Consider the following 23,399-nt stretch of genomic DNA (forward strand, 5'->3'; position numbering starts at 1 on the left):
AGTTGACTTCTAACAGAATCTAATAAGGGTATTGCCTCAGTAATGGAGACCAAGTGATGCTAGATAAAAGACTGTTTAGGACCCCCCACGTAACAAAGTTTACAAGCAAGCCTCAAAAGAATTAAGCCATTTTAATGTAGCTTAACTACATCAAACCTCAAAAACAGTTGAAGAAATAAAAGAAGTCCAGTAAACAACAATGTAATGTTGACAATGTCTGACATCCAATTAGTCAAAAGTTACCAGACATGCAAAGATGCAGGAAATGACCTACTGCCAGGCTGAAAATCAAGCAAGAAAGACCAAAAATGTCAAAAGTGATAGAACTGGCAGGCAAGTCCATTAAAAAATGCTATATTATATATACTCCATATATTCAAGATGTTAGAAAAAAGCAAGAGCATGATGTGGAAAATAAAATGTTTAACAAATATGATCAAAACTATTAGATATTCATCTTTGCCTTGCACTTCACACCAAAATTAACTCCACATGGATTACAAATATAAGAATCAAAACTGTAAAACTTCAACAAGAAAGCATAAAAAATATGTAAGTAACCTTGTATTAGGCAATGATTTCTTAAATAGGACACTGCATAATAGAAAAAAATAATAAATTTAGACTTCGCAAATAGTAAGCAAGCTTCAGAATACCGTATTATAATACCTTCATTATAAAACTTACAAGCAAAACTAAAGAGTATAAATTCTTAAAGAATTCATAAATATGTGATAAAACTAAGTAAGTTTAAGTTGTTGTAAAACCAAATCAAAGGCTGTAATTATGCATTTAATCAGGCCTACTTTTATAAACTAAAAAAAGAAAAAATATCCATAATATGCACTTCAGTTTTAAAATGCATGACAGATACTTTGGTGTAGACAGTAAATTTAAGGGGAGTTTTATTATCTGCTTTTTATTGATGATAGGCATGTAAGGATATTGTAATAAACTTAAAGATCTCACTACTGAGCATATTTCCAAAGGAAATGAAATCACTGTGTGGAATAGATATCTGTACTATATATTCATTGCAGCACTATTCATAATACCTAAGATATGGAATCAAAGCAGTGTCTGTCAGTGGATGAATGGATAAAGAAAATGTGGCACAGATACACAATGAAATACTATTCAGCCATAAAAACAGAAAGAAATCTTGTCATTTGTGACAACATAGGTGAACCTGGAGGACATTATGTTAAGTGAAATAAGCCAGGCAGAAAAAGATGAATATTATATGATCTCCTAGCACTGACACCCATAATGCCCCCATGCTCAATAGCATAGGAATGGATAAAAAGGACTTCTGGAATGCTCCATTGCTTGATCTGAGTGGTATTACACAGTTGTCCACATATAGGTGTTCCCATCACATGTTAAAATGTCATGTGTGTCTAATCGTGTTTAATATACTCTTCTGTAATGGCATGAATGTTTTAATAATTGCATACGCCCTGTCTTTACACAGCTAGTTGTCAGGTAGGGTGAATGGCTCTACTCAAAAGACAGTTTTCTGTTTTTTGCTTTGTTTTGAGACAGGGTTTCACTCCCGTTGCCCAGGCTGGAGTGCAATGGCACAATCTTGGCTCACTGCAACCTCTGCCTCTGCCTTCAGGCTCAAGCAATTCTGCTGCCTCAGCCTCCAGAGTAACTGGGACGACAGGCACAGGCTGCCCCACCTGGCTAATTTTTGTATTTTTTGTAGAGACAAGGTTTTGCCATGTTGCCCAGACTGGTCTCGAATTCCTAAGCTCAAGTGATCTGACCGTTTTGGCTTCCCAAAGTGTGGGATTACAGGCGTGAGCCGGGTGATGGGCCCTGACCCAAAAGACAGTTTTCTTACTTCCTACTCCTTACTCCCTTTCTCTAACTCAACACCATTGGGTCTTAAGTGGTCTGCTCAGCAATTACAGATACTTCTTAGAACCCACTATCTCAAACTTCCCAATAGGGACAACAATTTTTGGCCAGCCACAAGTAAAAAGTGAGCCAGGAGCCAGTAATCTCATGTGAAAAGGGCACTATCCTAAGATTTAACATTTTTTCTCTTTCTCTTTTACCTGCTGGATCTTGGGTGATCTGCGTTGTATTCGTCTTTTTACAGATGCATTAGAGGATTTCAGTCCTCAACTGGACCAATCTAAAGGATAGTGGCTGTCCAGTTTCCAGAACAGGTAACTGTATGGGAGTCTATGTAGTACAGCCTGGTTCTGAACCTGGCCATATGATCTTTAAATATAATGAAGGCTCTGTTGCTACCTTCTATAATATCCCCAGATCTGTAGGCTTCTTGGCTTCAGAAAGTTTCACTGTTGCTTTCTTGCTTGAAACTTTCATTGAGACTAAGTTTCTCTTTTTCAGCTTGCTAGTCTTCTTCAGTGTGTAAGCCCCCTTCTTTCTTAAATACTACACCCTTAAAGGATTGACATCGTGACGGTGTTGTGCTTTGTAGGACAATACATTATTGTAAGATCCAAGTTGAGGCATTTGGGGGTGAAGGGTTATGATGTCTGCTATTTACCTTCAAATAGTTCAGTCAAAAGCAGCAAACTGGATAGAAGAGCGATATAGATTACAGGTAGAAGATAAAGAAAATATGGCAAAAATTAACATTTGTTGAATCTATGTGATGTATGTAAGGGTCTCTGCTATACTATTCTTTTAAGTTTTTCTATGTGTCTGAAAAATTTTATAATAAAATCCTTGAGAAATCTACCAGTGACTGATACTGGATTGTATATAATTGATTCTTGGGTTGCTTGTTTTCTGTGTAGCAGGAAATCCAAGAATAAAGTGGAGGTTCTGTCTATCATATATCATTGGCATAAATATTCTCAGTGCTCATCTGATAATAATCCATTCTGCACCCATCTGGGAAAGACCAGGTTTCTGTTTAGTTTACCAGGATGAAAGCCTGTGGAGAAGGTAATGAATTCATGCTACTTGGAATTTTTTTTTTTTTTTTTTTTTTTTTTGAGATAGGATCTCACTCCAGATGGGGTGCAGTGGCATGATCATAGCTCACTGCAGTCTTGACCTCCTGAGCTCAGGCAATCCTCCTGCCTCAGTCTCCTGAGTAGCTGGGACTACAGGCATACACCACCATGCCCAGCTATTTTTTTTTTAAGAGGTGAGGTCTCGCTATGTTACCCATGCTTCTCTTGAACTCCTGGACTCAAGCAATCCTCCAATCTTGGCTTCCCAAAGTACTGGGTTCACAGGTGAGAGCCACTGTGCCCAGCCTATTTGAAATTGATTGACTTTCTTAGATGGACACAATAATTTTCATCAAATTTGGGAAAGTTTGGCCATTATTTCTTCAAATATTCTGTTCCTTATTCCCTTTATTCATGCTCTGAGACTTACATTACATATATGTTGGTATGCTGGAAGGTATACCATATGTTTCTGAGGGTCCATTCTCTTTATGTTTTTCACTATTTTTCTGTTTCACTTCTTCATGTTCCACAGACTGGATAACTTCCATTGACCCAGCTTCGTGTTTGCTTATTCTCTCTTCTGCCAGCTTGAATCTGTTGTTGAGACCTGTTCTCTTTGTTGCTACTTCATAGGTCTTTATACATGGTTTATTTCAGTTCCTTGAACATATTTAACATAGCTGACTTTTAATCTTTGCATATAAAGTCTGACATATGAGCCTCCTCAGGGATAGTTTCAGTTGACAACCTCATTACCTGAATATGGACTACACTTTTCTGATTCTTTGTGTGTCACAAATTTTTCTTGAATACAGAAATTTTAGATCATATAAAGTTGTTTCTTTGGAAATCAGATTCCCTCTCTGCCCAGGGTTTATTGTTGCTGTTGTTGCTGCAGTTTGTTTAGTGGCATTCCTGGAGTAATTCATGTATTCCCTGCAGTGTGCAGTCACTTGAAGTCTCTTCTTGGTTAGCTAATGATTAATCAAGATTTCCTTCATTTCTTCGAGCAAGTTTTCCACTCTTTGCTGAGGGCACTGTGTGTGTGTGTGTATGTGTGTGTGTGTGTGTCTACTTCAATGCTCAAGCAGTTTATAAGTCTACTTTAGCCTTCTCTTCCTTCTTCTCAAGGGCTTCAAGATCAGCCAGAGGTGAACTACTGGTACCCTCAGGTATCTCAAGGGCATGCACACATCCCTGTGTATGTGTTGGGCCTTCTAGATCCTCAGGAATATGTCAGAGTATTCAAGAGCTCCCTATTAACATCTTCTTCTTCAGATGTCCCTTTAACAATTTTTTCAGAGCTCCTGTTTGCTCCCTAACGGTACTGCAGGCTTAGGTTACTACAACGTTAAACAATTGAAGCTGATTTTTTTTGACCAGTGCCCTAGTATCGCACTTTTCCTTCAAAGTCAGCTTTGAGTCAGGTGAAAGAATGACTTAGGACAAAGAATGGAACTGCATCATGGAGCTGTAAGATAACATACATAATGACATTGCTCTGAGTATGAGGCTTTTTGAGGACTTCCATGCTTATTTGTCTCCTCTGATGTAAGGGTGGTGATTGCAAGGCTGATGGTTTTCATGGCTACTGTGGTTCTGAGGCTGCTGTTTTCCAAAGGTAATGCAGATCTGGGGAAAGGGATATGGAAGTAGGCCAAAATTCCACATACCCCAGTATTTTTAATGAAGTTCAAAATGTTTTTCTTCAAAAAGAAAAATGCTGTTCAAAATACTGTAAGGCTTTGGTTATTTTCCAAACTTGACTGTGACAATATTTATGTTGATTTAATGAAAGAATGGATATACAGAGGCCTTGCCTCTGCTATTCTGGACATCATGCCTTATCACGTAATTTATTTTTTGCGCAGTAATCTCTAGGATAAAATTTATTAATTTTACAAGTAAAGACCCTAAGTCTTCTAATGATTAAATGGTTTACCATGGGTTATACAGTTGATGCACAAAGCCATTACTGTTTATCAATACATAATACTGCACCAATTTAATAATTGTGCTAATGAACCGTTAAAAATTTGAATATATCCCCAGATTATTTCTACCCAACCTCACCTCCATGCTTCCATCAAGTTATCTCAAAGGAAAAATACAGAGAGCATCAGGATAATGCTAACACACAGTTTTGTGTTTATTTGGTTGTATGCCTGCCTTCTGAGTAAAGCCTCTAGTCGCTAAGTCAATGTCATGCAAATCCTTTAATTATCCATATCTTAGGTGCATGTCTGTCATATTCTAGACATCCACACATCTGTGGGGAAAAGAAAGACAGATCAGACTGTTACTGTGTCTATGTAGAAAGAAGTAGACATAAAGAACTCCATTTTGTTCTGTACTAAGAGAAATTCTTCTGCCTTGAGATGCTGTTAATCTGTAACCCTAGCCCCAACCCTGCGCTTGCAGAGACATGTGCTGTGTTGACTCAAGGTTTAATGGATTTAGGGCTGTGCAGGATGTGCTTTGTTAAAAAAGTGCTTGAAGGCAGTATGCTTGGTAAAAGTCATCGCCATTCTCTATCTCGAGTACCCAGGGACACAATACACTGCAGAAGGCCACAGGGACCTCTGCCTAGGAAAGCCAGGTATTGTCCAAGCTTTCTCCCCATGTGATTGCCTGAGATATGGCCTCGTGGGAAGAGAAAGACCTGACTATTCCCCAGCCCGACACCCGTTAAGGGTCTGTGCTGAGGAGGATGAGTGAAAGAGGGAGGCCTCTTTGCAGCTGAGATAAGAGGAAGGCATCTGTTTCCTGCAGGTCCCTGGGAATGGAATGTCTTGGTGTAAAACTCGATTGTGTGCTCTATTTACTGAGATAGGAGAAAACCGCCTTAGGGCTGGAGGTGAGACATGCTGGCGGCAATACAGCTCTTTAATGCACTGAGATGTTTGTGTATGTGCACATCAAAGCACAGCACCTTTCCTTAAACTTATTTATGACACAGAGACCTTTGCTTACATGTTTTCCTGCTGACCCTCTCCCCACTATTACCCTATAGTCCTGCCACATCCCCCTCTCCGAGATGGTAGAGATAGTGATCAATAAATACTGAGGGAACTCAGAGACCAGTACCGGCGCGGGTCCTCCGAATGCCTAGCATTGGTCCCCTGGGCCCACTGTTCTTTCTCTATACTTTGTCTCTGTGTATTATTTCTCTTCGCAGTCTCTCGTCCCACTTGACGAGAAACACCCACAGGTGTGGAGAAGCTGGCTTCCTTCACAAATCCTTGCTTTATTAAGTCAATAACCAGATTCTTTGAAGAAGAGACACTGTTGTGAACAGGACCGTCAGTAATTTTGGATTTTTTTTTCACCATTTAAGACCAGAAACATGGTGCTCGGGGACCTCGAAGCATCACGATCAGGGGGCTGAGGGAGGGATAACATGCTGTCTGAAAGGTGGTAGTATGCTGCAGCCAGAGGCTTGATTGGAAAAGAACAGCATTATAAATGAGCAGGACAAAATTGAAGAAGTAAAACAAAATGAAAGTACTTCCTAGAAGCAGCATGATTTGAATGGCTTTTGCCTCAGGGGAGAATCTGTAGGAGTTGCTGAGGGTGTGAATATGCCTCACTCTCCAGTGGTGTCTATGTAGGAGGAGTACCATGTAGATACTAGCTCCAACCATGAGTCCCATGAACACAACATCCGGGAAAGTCAACAGAAATGTGTATTTTGTGTAATCTCAGCACTTTGGAAGGCCGAGACAGGCAGAACACGAGGTCAAGAGATCAAGACCATCCTGGCCAACATGGTGAAACCTCACCTCTCTAAAAATACAAAAATTAGCTGGGTGTGGTGGCACATGCCTGTAGTCTCAGCTATTCAGGAGGCTGAGGCTGGAGAACTGCTTGAACCTGGGAGCCGGAGGCTCCAGTGAACCAAGATCATGCCACTGCACTCCAGCCTGGCAACAGAGCAAGACTCCATCTCCAAAAAAAAAAAAAAAAAAGAAGAAAAGAGAATAAATATGTATTTTGTAGTAGATGTTTCAGGATTTTTAGAAGAGCATAGACCACAATTTCTTATCTTGACAGAATTGGGGATATGCTGAAGGGCCTCCACATGTATAAGAACAAAGATTTTTATTAGTAGGTTGGTGAACCAATACAGAAAACAGGAGAAACCAATGTTCTTCAAAGCTGTCTTTGAACTTCATCCATCCACCAGCTCTCAGGTGGGTGACTGCCGGACAACTGCTCAAGTGGCAAGTGACCGTAGCTTTCAGGCTGCTCACCAGAAATACATAGATACATATATATCTGCACACACACACACAAGATACATATATATCTGTACACACACACACAGGCACACACACTGAACTCTAATAACCTATTATCTCATATGCTGCTTTTAAATCTTCCTAAAATTATTATTTTTAAATATTTTATAGAGATGGAGTCTTGCTGTGTTGCCCAGGCTGGTCTCAAACTCCAGGGCTCAAGGGACCCTCCGACCTTGGCCTCCCAAAGTGCTGGGATTACAGGTGCAGGCCATTGTGTCTGGCCTGCTTTTAGTCTTTGAGCTTTACAGAGCCCTGAAGGCCTATCGTTGAATTCCCTTACTCTCACCAGATAGGCTTCCACTGCACAGGAAAGGCTCCCACCCAACTAACTCCCCAATCAGGTGAACAAGCTGCACCCAACATGGTCCTCAATCGATATTCAGCCCATGGAATTATACAAAGCAATTGCATTCTTCCACGGAAACCATGGGCACATTACCCTCTCCATTACTATAAAGCCTACTTCCCATAATCTAAGTGCCTGTTCACTCTATTCCTGAGTGCAATACCTATATGCAATGACCATCCCTCTCAGGCTGTGAGTATCTGTGACTAATAAACTGCTGTCAATTTCAACTAGCCAGTGTCAGGTGTTGTGTTCAGCCATGCCATACCATTTAGGGTAGGGGATCCCTCCCTCACCCACCAGGGTGAATAGGAGGTTGTCAGAATATATGACACACACAAACACACACAGAAAAATGTTGCAATGGTCAAATCCAGATTAGTGTTTACTTTAGTATTCCTTAAACATCTTTATGTCTGAAGATTTTCATAATAAAATGGTGAAGAAAAGGTTTCTTGACAACTGTCAAACAAAGTGGGGAAGGGGCAAAAATCTAGAGAAAAAAATAAGCAAGATTTTGCTGGTACATTTTTATAGAATTCCTTGCAAAACAATAGGTTTCACTGATAACTAAAATAGGTCAGGTATTTCACATGGAGGTAATAAAAACCTTGATTTTTAATAACTAGAATACTCACTAGAAGTTTTATAGACGATTCAGTCAAGTAAGTCTCATTTTGTTAAAAAAAAGTCCATATTTGAAGTGCCAGAGTTCACGCAATATTTTTCTTTTTAAATATAATTTTATTCATATAAAAATTCAAATATTAACAATTTCAGAGTGTACAATTCAGTGAAGTTTAGTACATTTACAATATTATGCAACCACCATCTCTAACTAGTTCAAAAACATTTTCATCATTCTAAAAGAAAACCCCATACATACTACACAGATGGTTTCCATTCTCCCTTCCCCTCTAGTGCCCAATAACCATTAATATGCTTTATTTCTCTATGGATTTACCTATTCAGAGGATTTGATAAAAATGAAAGTATAAAATGTGGAATTTGCATTTGGCTTCTTTCACTTAGTATAATGTTTTTGGGGCTCATTCATGCAACATGTCATCAGTACTTCATTCATTTGTATAGCTGAACATTCATTTATGTATTCATATGTACAGGCATGTAGCACATTTTATTTATTGATCCTTCGATAAGCATTTGAGTTTTTTCAACCAAATGCCATTTTGGCTATTGTGAACAGTGCTAAAAAACATTCATGGACAAATATTTGGTTGAGTACCTGTTTTCAATTCTCATGGGTATTTTACTTAGGAATGGAATTCCTGGGTCATATGGTAATTCTGGATTTAACTTTTTGAGGAACCACCAAAGCAATGGCATATTATCATAACAAATCAAAAGTTTCTGTGTGACACAAACTTGAAATATATAGCCATAAACTCACCTCATATAACCTCACACTTTTTTCTTCCATTACTCTAATGTGTTGCTGGATTTTAAAAATTTTAGGTAAATCTTTTATAATCTTTGGATGTTTCAGAGTCACAAGGCTTTAGAAAAATGTAAACTTTTACTTGTGATGGATCATCACAGTTGGCAAAAATACTACAAATGACAGTAAAAATAAGGAATTCACACTTACGTGGTATAATTCTTTAAACTCCTTAATAATGAGTCAAATTATGTATTACAAGACATTTTGATTCATAAGAAAAAAACATTTTATTTGCACTACATTGTATTATTCAACATTTTGTCTTATGTTGAGAATTTCTTTAACCCTGAAAATTGTTTCTCCGTGTGATTCCAAATAAACAATAAAGTTTATAAATATGTAAAGTCCATGTCACATAGTACAGTCCACAACATAACCCCTAAAATCCTTTGTCACTATTTGACTAATCCTTATTATATTCTTATTTTTCATATATTCAAAAGGAATATTTGACAATGAAATGTCTAATATTTATAGAATATTTTCTGGAATCCTTTCTGTAATAATGCAAAACCATTGTAAAATTATATATACAGGCAAGTGTAATTACTCAAATCTAAACTGCCATCACACATTTAAAAAGCCCTGACAATTGCTATGACATTCCAGATCACAAGATGCTTCACAATTTAAGACATGGTAGGATGTGAAGAAGTGAATCCATGAAATAAAAAATAACTTATCACTGATGCTTTTACCACTTTCACTGTGTTCATAAAATCTCTGTATGGAGCAAATTCTGCTCCTATATTTAAAAACTTATGATGCTTAATGCTATCTAATCCTCCACAGAAACTATTTCCTGTGACTATAACCATAGCTTTTAGGTAAATGTATGAATCTGCTGAAGCAGAATAGATATGGCTCCATTAGGATTTTATACCTCATTGAACCTAAATATTATTGCCTTCTTTGAGAATAGGATCTCTCTGATAAGTGAGTTAGGGGAAAATTCAGGAGCTCTGAATTTTAAATAAGAGTTTTAGACAATCACTGCAATTCTTTCCTGCTATGCAATGGGTTTTGTGGCCAATGGCCAAGTTTAACTCTATCATTTTCCCTTCTGATTTAAGTACCTGATGTATACGTCACTTTCAAAAGCTTTCCACATTCCGTTTCAGAAGGACCTATCTACTACATGGGTTTGCTGATATAATTAGTGACCTTCGGTATCTACATGAAGGTTTTACCACATTTACTGCATTAATAGGGGTTTCCTCTTGTATGAGTTTGCTACAATAAGGAAGATAAACATTAACTGGGAAGACTTTATCACAATCACATTCACTGTATCTATGAGATTTCTCTCTTAAACAAGATATTCAAAGAGTTTTGACTTTCTGGAGAAGGTTCTCATTATAAAAACGTTCATGAGATTTTAATTTTTACCTGCAATGAGGTGTGATTCTTCTTAGCTTTCCCGCATTCACTCGATCTGTAGGGTCCTTCTCCTGAATGAATACCCTAATGTGTAACAAATATAATTTGGAAATGACTTATCATTTTCATTACATCCACAGGTGCTGCCTACTAAATGCAAAGCCTCTCATTTTCTAATAAGCTCCTTTGACAATAACTGCACTCATGACTCTCTCTCTCCTCCACCCTTTTTTTTTTTTTTTTTTTTGAGACAGAGTCTCACTCTGTCACCCAGGCTGGAGTGCACTGGTGCAATCTCAGCTTGCTGCAACCTCCACCTCCTAAGTTCAAGAGATTCTCCTGCCTCAGCCTCCCGAGTAGTTAGGATTACAGGCGTGCACCACCACACCTGGCTAATTTTTTTTTTGTATTTTTAGTGGGGACAGGGTTTCATCATGTTGGCCAGGCTGGTCTCGAACTCCCAACCTCAAGTGATCCGCCTGCCTCAGCCTCCCAAATTGCTGAGATTACAGGCATGAGCCACTGCGCCTGGCCAATCATTCTTCTTGGTGAGATCCCTATGGTAAATGAGGGAGATCTTCAAAAAAGAAGGCTTAAAATATTCATGGCATCTATAAGGTTTCTCTCCCACAAGAGTTCCAAAAGGGCCCATTACAATCATAGTATTCATGGAACTTCTATTATGTCTGAGCTGATGTGACTAATCAAAAAAGCTTTCTCATATTCCAAGTCACTGCATGAAGGACTTTCTTCCTTTATGCTGGGTCTTCTGATGATTAATAAGAGCTGATTTCTGAGTGAAGCTTTTTGACATTCACTGCATCTATAGGGCCTCTTTCCTGTGTGAGTTCTCTGGTGACCAATGAGAGTTGACAAAGTAGCGAATGCTTTCTTACAATCACAGCATTTATATGGTTTCTCTCCTGTATGAATTCTCTGATGTAGAGTGAGACAGGATTTAACTATGATGGCTTTATCACACACGCTACATATGAAGAGTTTCTCACCTGTATAGGTTCTCTGTTATTTATATAATGAGAGTTAACTTACAGGACAAAACCTTCCCACATTCACTGCATCCATAAGATTTCATTCTTGAATGGCAAGTTTTATGATGCTTAGTGAGACCTGTCTTTTGGGTGAAAGCTTGTTGACTTTCATTGCATTGATAGGGTCTCTCTCCTGTGTGAACTGGCTGATGATTCATGAGATATACCTTACTGGAGAAGGCCCTATCACAGTCTGAGCATTCATATTATTTATTTCTTGTATGAGTTCTCTGATATACAATGATATTTCCCTTTAATATGAAGGCTTTATCACATACATTGCATTTGAAGGGTTTCTCACCTGTATGGGTTCTCTGATGTATAACAAAGTTTTTTTGGGGAGGATAAAACCTTCCCACATTCACTGCATTCATGGGATTTCCTTACTGCATGATGAGTTTTCTTATGATTGTTGAGATCCAACTTCCAGATGACAGCTTCTTGACATTCACTGCATCTATAGGGTCTTTCTCCTGTGTGAATTCACCGATGCTTCATAAGCTGAGCCTTTTTCAAGAAGGCTTTCTCATAATCCAAGCAAGCATATGGTTTCTGTCCTGTGTGAGTTCTCTGATGCATAGTTAGCTGTGTTCTAACAATGAAGGCTTTATGACAGACTTTGCACCTGAAAGGTCTCTCTCCTGAATGAGTTCTGAGATGCAAAATGAGGTTTGACTTCCAAGGAAAAGCTTTCCCACATTTACTGCATCCCTAGAATTTTCCTTTTCTATGAAAAACTTTCTGATGATAACTGAGCTCAGATCTGGTCTTCAAAGCTGTTTGACATTGAACACATTAATAGGGTATCTCTCCTGTGTGGATTCACTGATGAATCATGAGTAAAGCCTTTTTTGAGATGGCTTTCTCACAATCTGAGCAAGCATATGGTTTCTCTCCTGTGTGAGCTCTCTGATGTACAGTGAGATGTGTCCTAACCACGAAGCCTTTATCACATACTTTGCAAATGAATGGTCTCTCTCCTGAATGATTTCTTTGATGTAAAATGAGTTTTGACTTCCAAGGGAAAACTTCTCCACATTTACTGCATGTACAGACTTTCCCTTCTCTATGATGAGTTTTCTGATGATACACAAGACCTGAATTTGCAATGAAGGCTTTATGACATTGATTACATCAGTAGGGTCTCACTCCTGTTTGAGTTTGCTGATGAGCAATGAGCTTTAACTCACTAGGAAGGGCTCTCCTAAAATCATGATATTCCTGGGATTTCTTTCCTGCATGAGTTCTCTCAGGTATAGTCATGAGTAGTTTACAAGTATTCACTGCACATTCATTGCATCCATATGATTTCTTTCCAAAAGAATTGGTTATAATTAGCAAGCTCTGACTTCCGGATGTTATGAAAGCTAGTGTATGCACAACAGAGTAAGTGAGATAACAAGAAGAGGTCCAGAAAAGGGCTTCTTTTCCCATTTACTATAAAAAATATTAGTAAGATGGTTAAATTTGGTAAGCTCTGTAGTTTAGATAATAATACTGTATCAATGTCAATATTTTGATTTTGATCACAGTATTCTGATTATACAAAAGAATGCCCTTCTTTCTATGATATACACACTTAAGTTATAGGGTAAAGAGTTCAGAAAAACCATACCTGTGTGTGGTGTGTGTGTATAGATAAAATAAAGCAAATTGGCAAAATATCATATTTTGGGGAACTTGCAAAAAGAATGTGCAAGAAATTTGTATATTATTTTGGAACTTCTCATTAAGTCTAGACCATTTGGAGATAAGCATTTTCAAAAGCAGAAAAGAAAAAATAAATAAAGATATTCATAAAAAACATACATAGGGACACTAAGTATAATGGCCTGAATGTAAAACAGATAAACAGTGTAATATTCACCCAATGCCATTCTGCACAGAACTCTGATTCTTGATCTAGGTGCTGGTTGCACAGTGTGCTGACTAGAAAGTTACCTAGCTGTAGAATTACATTATATGTATGTTATACCAAAACATTTTTCATTAATAAGTAAACAAAAACATCTAGGCAGAAATCATGGCATGCTCCCTTGTAGGAGGATCCTGAAAAGAATTTGGATCTTGTGCTAACAGTAACAGGATGCCATTCCCAATGATAGTGGGAGCAGGATGACATGTCCTGATTTCCAATTTAAAAGCAACATCCTGTGTGTATGTTTTTCAGTAACTAACACTGACCATTGTCTTAAATATTACAGCATAAATATTTTTAGGCTTGTGCCCTGTGAATGAGTATAGATTTGCTATATCATATAACATTTTTAGACCATAATTTAGATATTTCCATCTTCCAACTAAGATTTACCTTCTTATATGAAGCTTTAATTACCTTCCACACTTTTGTCAGAACCTGAAGTCTTTAAGAACCAAGATGTTTCTGATAATTTATCTTAATGTTTAGGGATTTTGGAGGTGAGAGGCTAGAAACATTGACTCCTGCCCCTGACTCCCATATTCATTTTTATAAATAAAAATAGTAAAATAAATTCCTTAAGGGTATTATGTGGAGAACAGAAACAAGAGTAAAGGACTGAGAGTCTATTAGAGAAAACTATCATAATTTTGGCAAGAGATAATGGACATCGAAGCTTGAGTGAAAATAACTGTTAGAGAAAGGAGTAGACGACCTTGGGATATAAGGAGAAAGACTAAACTTGCTAAATGGACTGCATTTGTGGGATGAGTGAAATGGTGAAGCAAGGATGACTTGAAGTTTGAGTCAGCTATTAGATCTCCAAGAAATTCCCAGGCAAATGTAGGAGGATAAGGAAATATCTAGCCTGTAGAGAGAAATCTGTGAGTCATCAGCATATAAATAGTATTGTTAAGTCCATGAAATCGAAGAGATCACACTGGGAACAAAGAAAGGAAACTACCAACGATGAACTACCCTTATGCTGTCTGACTCTGAAGGCTTTAGGAGAAGGAGATGCCCAGAGAATGGAAAAAGTCCATCCATCAGGTTCAAACAATGAGTACCAAGAAAAGAGGCCAACTTAAGTCTTAGGAACCAACATCTGTCGGAAGCAAGATAGAATGAAGTCTTCTCAGCTCTTCACATAAAGGTAAGTGCAGTCATCCTGTTTCACTGATTCATTCTTCTTTAATTCTAAATGCAACAGTCAATGAACTTTCCCACAGATTTCTTTTTTCTCTTTTCTTTTTTTGAGACAGAGTTTCGCTCTTGTCACCCAGGCTGGAGTGCAATGGCACAATCTTGGCTCACTGCAACCTTCACCTCCCAGGTTCAAGCAATTCTCCAGCCTCAGACTCTGGAGTAGCTGGGATTACAGGGCACTCGCCACCATGCCCAGCTAATTTTTGTATTTTTAGTAGAGACAGGGTTTCGCCATGTTGGCCAGGTTGGTCTCGAACTTCTGACCTCAGGTGATCCACCCACCTTGGCCTCCTAAAGTGCTGGGATTACATGTGTGAGCCACCAAGACCGGCCTTCCCAAAGACTTCTAACACCGTATTTACAGGAACACCACTGTGGTGAGCACTCCCACCTTCTAGGTTGCTTTGATACATTCTCATATGACTCACTGAGGTCTCTAGGAAATACAAAAATCAGGCCAAATACCCTTACCCCAGGAAAAAAGGTAGTGCTGTGATGATGTGGCAATTGTGAGAATCTGAATCAATATAAAGAGAAAAAAAGGCACATTTTCTTTGAAACGCCAAACAAGAGAGCCTCATCAACGATCTAGGTATCTGTAGTCACCTTCCAAGTCTTAGCCCTGTTAAACACATTTGGAAGGGGTCCACCCCTCATGACCAGTTACTTTACTTTCCAGGTCTCCCATCTTGTTGGTTCTCACTCACCTGAAATGCACTGACCTCGCATTTTACCCTCTATTCTCCATGACTCTTCTCCATGTTTGAAATTAAATATCACTGGCTGGGTGCAGTGGCTCATGCCTGTAATCCCAGCACTTTGGGAGGCTGAGGCGGGAAGATCATGAGGTCAGGAGATCAGGACCATCCTGGCCAACATGGTGAAACCCCAGCTCTACTAAAAATACAAAAATTAGCTGGGTGTGGTGGCACACGCCTGTAATCCCAGCTACTCAGGAAACTGACGCAGGAGAATTGCTTGAACCCAGGAGGCAGAGACTGCAGTGAGCCGGGATGGTGCCACTGCACTCCAGCCTGGTGACAGAGCAAGACTCCATCTCAAAAACAAAACAAAAAAAAGAAAAAAAATTAAAGATATCTGGTTTGGTAGCTTGAGAGCCTGTTTATGGGAAATGACAGACTTGAACACTTATAATTGGGCTTGATGGGAGGTGTCTATGAACAGCGCAGAAATGTTTCTGGAACTGACACACTTCCAGCTCGGCAGATTCAACATCTACTATGGCAGAGGTTGCAGTGAGCCGAGATTGCACCACTGCACTCCAACCTGGGTGACAGAGCAAGACCCTGTCTCAAAAAAAAATTAAAAGTAAAAAAAAAAAAAAGTAAAATAAATAAATAAGAACAACCCCCAGCTGACAGCCAGCAAAGAAACAAATCTCAGAATTAGTCAGCCAACACCGTGAATCAGCTTGAAAATGGATTCCTCCCAGAGTCTTCCAGTAAGAGCCCTGTTGGCCCACACCTTGACTTCAGTCTTTGAAATCCAGATCAAAGAAACCAATCAAGCCAATCCAGACTTCTGACCTAAAGAACTGGGAGATAACAAATTTGTGTTGTTTCAAGCTGCTAAATGTTTGTGAGAATCTGTTTTGGCATCAACAGAAAATTAATACATTATTGACACCAGAAACATCAGAAACAGACCAGTTGTGGTGGCTCATGCCTACAATTCCAGCACTTTGGGAGGCTGAGGTGGGCAAATCATTTGAGGTCGAGTTTGAGACCAACCTGGCCAACATGGTGAAATCCCATCTCTACTAAAAATACAAAAATTAGCCAGGCGTGGTGGCACACCTTAATCCCAGCTATTCAGGAGGCTGGGGCAAGATAATCACTCAAACCCAAGAGGCAGAGGTTGCAGTGAGCCAAGACTGTGCCATTGAATTCCAACCTGAGCAACAGAGTAAGACTCTGTCTCAAAAAAACAAAACAAACAAAACCAGAAACTTAAGTACATCATACATTCTTACATATTTATTCACCTGTATTCAAACTTAAGGCACTCTGTATGAAGCTACATTTCCTCATTCTATCTTTGCCTGAACCTTGATTTGATGGTTTCTGAAATTTTTAAATTAGAAATGTATTTCCATTTAATAGTTATTTGTCTGAAGCCTTGCAAAGCCATTGGAAAGAAAGGCAAAAGTAAGAAACAAAACCTCACCAGGGCTTTTATGGTTTTCTTCGGTTCTTAGGAAAAGGCTATTATTTCTAAGGTATGATCTAGCTGTTGTCTTTTCTGATTCTGAACATCTGACAAAAGATCTCTTATCAAGAGTAAAGGAGACATTTCAGAGAGAGGCCCAGCTTTTAGAATTGTGACAATTACTCAATTTCCCTCCCTTAATGAAGGACAACTTTTTAAAAATACAAAGCTGGCCAGGTGTGGTGGCTCACACCTGTAATCCCAGCACTATGGGAGGCCGAGGTGGGCGGATCACAAGGTCAGGAATTTGAGACCAGACTGGCCAACATGGTGAAACCCCATCTCTATTAAAATACAAAAAAAAAAAAAAAACGCAGCCAGGTGTGGTGGTGGGCACCTGTAATCCCAGCTACTCAGGAGACTGAGGCAGGAGAATCACTTGAAACTGGAAGGCAGAGGTTGCAGTGAGCCACGATCATGCCACTGCACTCCAGCCTGGACAAAAGAGCAAAACTCCATCTCAAAAAAACAAAAAACAAAAACAAAAACAAACAAAAAAAAGCTAGGGTTGGAAAAAAGCCTTCGGAGGGCAGACTAATCAGCACCAATGAGGAATTTCCAGTTCTCTACCCCCACCCCTAAATACAGATACAGAGCAAGGCAATGAGAACCTGGACTGTCTTCTCCCTTGCATGGGATCACAGTCATGCAAATTCTGGTGGGAGAGCTGACACTGAACTTCTACTCTGAGGTCTGACGGGTTCTAGAATCTACAGACCCAAGTTCTAAACTGGGAATCAAGACAAAGTGGATGGAATCTATAAATCTGTGCACCAGGAGTTGTAAGTTTTTAAGTGTGTCAAATTTCTTTATACATAAATCATCTTCCCACTTGTAACAAAAGTTCTATTTAAAAGTTGCTGACTTAGTCCTCAAAGCACTGCACTGTAGACACTGTTCTAGAAGCTTTCTGTTAACAGTGATGCAGTTAATAGGCCAGTTCTGGACACCCCATAGGACACACAGACACCTACACACCTAAAAAAGTTTTATCTGGCGTGTAAAAGGAGAAAGTCAGCAGAGTAAGGTTAAGTAAGACCCATGCCCTGAGTGCCCTCCCCAGCCTCCAACATGGGATCCATCTGGCCCATGATGGCAGGAAGAACAAGGGCAAACATGTCCCACACAACAACGGGATTCTGTAGGGCTGCTTCCCACCTCAGCCACACAGCAGGGCAGACTCATCATGAACTGACTGGGTCTGACCCACCAAAGTCTGTCCCGGCCAAAGCAGAACTGCCAGATGAGCTCAGACTTAATATGCCCAAGGCCAATTCCCTCATAATGCTGCCCCAGCAAGCACTGGCTAAGGTTCTGTTACCCTCTTCAACTGCCTTGAAACCCAGATAGAATTCACTCACGTGGAGAAAAATGGCCAAAGGCAGATGTGTGACAGAAACCCCTACAGGGGCTAAACAGTCAGGACACACCAGCTGCTACCTAGAGTAACAGTTGTTAGGCCTCCTAACTATACTTCCCAGAAACCTCAACAGCCCAGCACAGGTGTCTCAGGCACTGCCCATGGCCAAACTACACTTCCTAGGAAGCTCAGCAGCCCTGCTCAGAAGCCTCAGTTCCCAGAAAAGGCAAAGAGGGGCTAAACACTGGGTAGACTACGCTCCACAAATTCAGCTGAGCTTGCTTCTGCCTCCCAGGGAACCTGGTTTCAACTGCTGGCAACTGCTTCCTTCCGGTGCCTCCCTGGGAGGATGAACATCCTAGGGGCATTGGCTCCTGTGCCTACACTGAGCTTCATCTGCCTCTTGTTCAGGTGGGGGGAACCCATCAGTAAATTATAATTTTTATAATCCACTTGATTCATATGGGACATTTATAGCAGCTGTTTCTAACATCCTTTTCTGCTATCAGTGTGTCACTTCTGGGTCTCTACTGACTTTTCTTCATGTTATGGGGTTATATTTTCCTGCTTCTTTGCACACCTGGGTAACTTTTGATTGGATGCCAGACATGGCCAAGTACTGACTGATAGACTGCTTTCTATTTCTTTATTAGTCTCTGTCTGGAAAACTGCTAAATTACTTGGAAAGTCTGGCCTTTTCGTGGATTGCATGTATGCTTTCTAAAGAGGGTTCCAGTCAGCCTTTACTGTACAGCAAATCTGAGCCACCCACAGAGGCAATACTTCTTACTTAAGGTCCACTGTGATTCTCCAAATGTTAAGAGGCGTTTCCATTCCAGCTGGTGGAAATGCCAATTACTCCCAACCTTGTGTATAATCCAAGGATTTTTCTGCATGTTCATTTCTTCCTGTTCTTCCTCCAGCCTAGGAGGGTTTTCCTCACATACATGTGCTGATTACGACTCAAAGGCTTGTGGGGGAAACTCGATAGAACTCTCAATTCCTGAGTGCAGCTCTTCTCCAGTAATCCAACTCATGAATTTGGGTCACCTTGAATTCCTCAAACCCTAAACTCTGTCTCAATTCAGAAAGATGGCTGGGATCTGCTTGGCTTTCTCCTCTCATTGCTGCAGGCTGGAAACTTTCTCCAAGCACTAAGCTGGGGCAATCATAAGGCTCATTTCATTGCTTCCTTTCTCTCATGGAAAGCCATCCTGAGCCCTTCACTTCCCAATGTCTGATGAAGTTCATTCATACATTTTGTGTATCTTTTTTAGACATTTAAGGCAGGAGATTATATATATTAGACATTTACTGTAAAAGAAAAAGGGACTGTTGGAGTTGGCTATGAAAAAGATTAGTCAATATCCAGGTGCATTATGTCATATGCATTCCATACTCATAATAAGGCACGTTAGTTCCACCCCCCTCCAACCTTTTTTAAGAAACAGAGTCTTGTCACTCAGGCTGGAGTGCAGTGGCACGATCATAGCTCACTGCAGCCTAGAACTCCTGGGCTCAAGCAATCCTCTTGCCTCAGCCTCCCAAGTAGCTGGAACTATGGGCACACACCACCATGTCCAGCTATTATTTATTTTTTTGTAGAGATAGAGTCTCACTATGTTGCCCAGGGTGGTCTCAAATTTCTGGGCTCAAGTGATCATCCTGCCTTGGCCTCCCAAAGTGCTGAGATTACAGGTGTGAGCCACCATGCCTGGCCGGGTATGTTAATTTATGTAATTTCGGAGTAGATATAAATTTATGTTTAGCAACATTTCAAGTATCATAAATCTCATGTTCTTTCTGGACATTTAGGAGTTATTTTCCATGCTGATGCAATTTTAACATTTCAAGAGCATCTACAATGTTCACATATAACAATCATAGCATAACATTCTGTGATTATAGAGTAAAATGTTAAAATATTTGGATCATAATCAGATAGGGAGATTATCCTGGCTTATCTGGGTTTTCCCAGTGTAATCACAAGGGTCCTCAAACATGGAAGAGGGAGACAGAACACTCAAGTGTTTGAGTGATGTCAGACTGATTGGCCATTGCTGGTTTTGAAAGAAGTCCCAAACCACAGAATCTGGGCAACTTCTAGGAGCTGGAAGGGCAAGGAAAGATGCTCCCCTAGAGCCTCCAAAAAGAAAAGCAGCCCTGTCTACAGCTTGATGTAGCCCCGTGAGATGCATTTGGACTTCAGACCTCCAGAACTCTAAGATAATGATTTTGTGTTGTTCTAAGTCATTAAATCTGTGTTAGTTTGGTGCAGCACTCATAACAAACTAACATAATTTTACTTCCATATTTGTTATATTCATAGGTTTTCATTACATAATACCATTCCTGGGGTTCACGATTTCATTTATTAACCATGTCCCTCCAAGACTCTCAAGACATAAAAGTGTGATACAGGAGTTAATTTGGTGAGTTTCCATCATGTCTTACTTTCAAGAGTTTTTCTTTTCTATAAATTATCCCATTTTTACTAAAAATGTTTTCCATATCCATTGCCTCTACAGTTGTCTTTGTTTCTTTGGCACACAAGGCACAATTTAGTGCTAAAAGCACCATCACAATCTTTCATAAACATTCCTGTAAGAATTCTTTTGATACCAATTGAGATATCATATCCAGGTAAAGGCTTCCTCATAACAGATGCATTTCTGCCCAACATGATTTCAATGGCATTTAACAGGTTTGACTTCTCACAGAAATGTCCTCCACGACCACTGCCTTCAGTGTTTCAGCCCTAAATGAGCTCTCCAGCATACAGTGGCTGCAGGATTCCTACTAAAGATTTTCCCACCTTTCTGGTATCAGATTTATTCTTATACAATATCTGTAACATACAAGATATAATTTATTACTGATGGGGCCACATTCACTTCATTTGCGAGGCTTATTCCCTGTTCAAATTCCTGATTAACTACAAAGGCTTGACTTCTTGGAAAAGGTTGTTCTACAATCACTACATTTCTACCCACTAGGCGCTCACTCTTGTTTAACAATGCTGGGGTTCCTGAGGCAGGCATTTCTATAGGTACAGTCTTTTGCTCTTGCATGTGTTCACTCATGTATAAGGAGGTATGACTCCTTGAAGAAGGTTTCTCCACCTTCAGTGAATGTATGGCTTTCTCTCTTATGTGAGTTTTCTTATGTTTAATGAGGACTGACATGTGGGCAAAGGCTTTGCCACATTCGCTGCATGAATATGGTCTCTCTCCAGTGTGAGTACGCTGATGCTGAATGAGCTTTGACTTGCTTCTAAAGGCTTTTTCACACTCATGACATTCATAAGGTTTCTCTCCTGTATGAATTCTCTGATGTCTGGTCAGGTCTGACTTAAAATAGAAGGTTCTCCCACAATCACTGCATTTATAAGGCTTCTCTCCTGTGTGAAGTCTCTGGTGTGCAATGAGGTATGCCTTCTGAGAAAAGGCTTTCCCACACACACTGCACCCATAGAGTTTCTCTCCAGTATGGGATCGCTGATGTCTATTGAGCCGGCACTTCCGGCTGAAGGCTTTTCCGCATTCGCTGCATCTGTAGGGTTTCTCTCCTGTATGGGTTCTCTGATGGACCATGAGCTGTGACTTTCTGGAGAAGGCTTTTCCGCATTCACTACATTCATGGGGCTTCTCTCCCGTGTGAGTTCTCTGATGCTCAGTGAGCTGAATCTTCCTCATGAATGTTTCCCCACATTCACCACATCCATGGGGTTTCTCTCCTCTTTCAGTTCTCTGATGTTGAATAAGCTGTGCTTTCCTGGAGAAGGCTCTCCCGCACACACTGCATTCATGTGGTTTCTCTCCTACACAAATTTTTTGATGGTCATTGAGCTGTGATTTAGGGCTGGTGGGTTTAACACATCTATGGTATTTAACTTCAGTAAGAGTTTTGTCACGCTTGATATGGAGGCATGATTTCCCATATCCACCAAATGCATCAGAATCTTTTCCTGTGTATCTTCTATTCTGGATAACAAACCCTAAATGAGATTTCAGACTTTTACAATGTGAGCCAAACTTATTGTGTCTTTATATTAAAGGAACAATGCTCTTAAATAAATCAAACTTATTTCCAAGGGCATAACTTTACTGACATCTTTTGAAATGTTTAAGCTCATTTTGGTTTTCTGGGTACCACTGCATATGGTCAATCCCCCCAAATTTCTTCTAGGAAAAAGAACAATAAGAACATCCATGATAATTTTTTGTGGAGGTAGCAGAAGGTACAAAAATGCCATGGTTTTGGCTGGCTTTTATAAGATCTCAGTCTCAGAGTAGTGTACCTCACCCTCTGTGAAAAAGGATGATACTATAAAACAGCAAAAGGAAAATTTAGCAACTTTAGCAACAACAATGGATACTCTATAATGAATCAATACAACTTGGGCTGCCTCCCAAATTGGACCTTGCAAATGGAGACAGAGTAGAAAGAGAAACACATTGTAACTGGAATAAATCAAAAACAGATGGAGGGGATGGATATATTCACCCAACAAACACTGAATGGACTGGTATTTGGGATACTACAGTGACTAATAATATATTCTCTCTCTCCATGAACCTGTCATTCAGGTAAAGATAGAGAATCAACAGGTATGCAAAGAAGTAAGAAAATTACAGAATGTGAAGAACAGTACAAAGGAAGTGGCTCACATCATAGGGTAAGAACGAGCAATGTTATGCAAAGAACAAAATAAAGAACATTCCAAGAAAAGGGAACAGCCAGTGTGAAAACCCAGAGGCAGAAAAAACTTAGGTGTGATTAAAAAAAAAAAATGTAAGAGAAGCTAGTTTACCTGGAATATCCTGAGCTTGAGTGAAGTAGAAATACAAAAGTTTGGCAAGGCTGGCAGAATTAACAACATAGAGATTTTGGAGGAAGACTTTGTTAGAAATTGGAATTTATGCTAAGAACAATGGCAGTAAGCCACAAAACATTTTTTGCCAAGAAAACATGCTCTGAATTGACAGTTCCAAAACATGACTGTTCTATGGAGAATGAATTGGAGAGATGAAATTATAGAAGAGAATACCCCAGAGGCTATGGCAGAATTCAGGTGGCTTGATTAGGAATAATTACAATGGAGATGGAGAAATGTGAAAAAACAAGGACATAAGTATGGAGGAGGGAAAGACAGGATTCACTCTTAGAACAAATATTGCCGGTAGAAAAGGGAAGAATT

The 23,399-nt window shown here is 39.7% G+C and overlaps 1 protein-coding gene and 2 pseudogenes across 13 annotated transcripts in view; 1 reads left to right on the forward strand and 2 right to left on the reverse strand.

Moving 5' to 3' along the window:
• On the forward strand, positions 2,216-2,389 carry VN2R209P (vomeronasal 2 receptor 209 pseudogene; annotated as a pseudogene).
• The window catches only part of ZNF577 (zinc finger protein 577), a 35,955-nt gene continuing 16,002 nt past the window's right edge, over positions 3,447-23,399 (reverse strand). For 10 of the 13 annotated variants that reach the window (XM_028839364.2, XM_077981644.1, XM_077981645.1 and 7 more), the window contains one exon: positions 20,553-22,196. In XM_028839364.2, the coding sequence (XP_028695197.2) occupies positions 21,037-22,196 (1,160 nt within the window). In that variant the 3' untranslated portion in view covers positions 20,553-21,036. Of the gene's footprint in view, positions 4,578-20,552; positions 22,197-23,399 lie in introns of those variants that run through there. The other 3 variants (XM_077981648.1, XM_077981647.1, XM_077981649.1) reach the window with 2 other exon arrangements.
• MACMULV1R-PS1041 (vomeronasal 1 receptor macMulV1R-ps1041 pseudogene) lies at positions 6,278-6,628 on the reverse strand (annotated as a pseudogene).

This window comes from Macaca mulatta, chromosome 19 (assembly GCF_049350105.2).
Source record: "Macaca mulatta isolate MMU2019108-1 chromosome 19, T2T-MMU8v2.0, whole genome shotgun sequence".
Taxonomy (NCBI): domain Eukaryota; kingdom Metazoa; phylum Chordata; class Mammalia; order Primates; family Cercopithecidae; genus Macaca; species Macaca mulatta.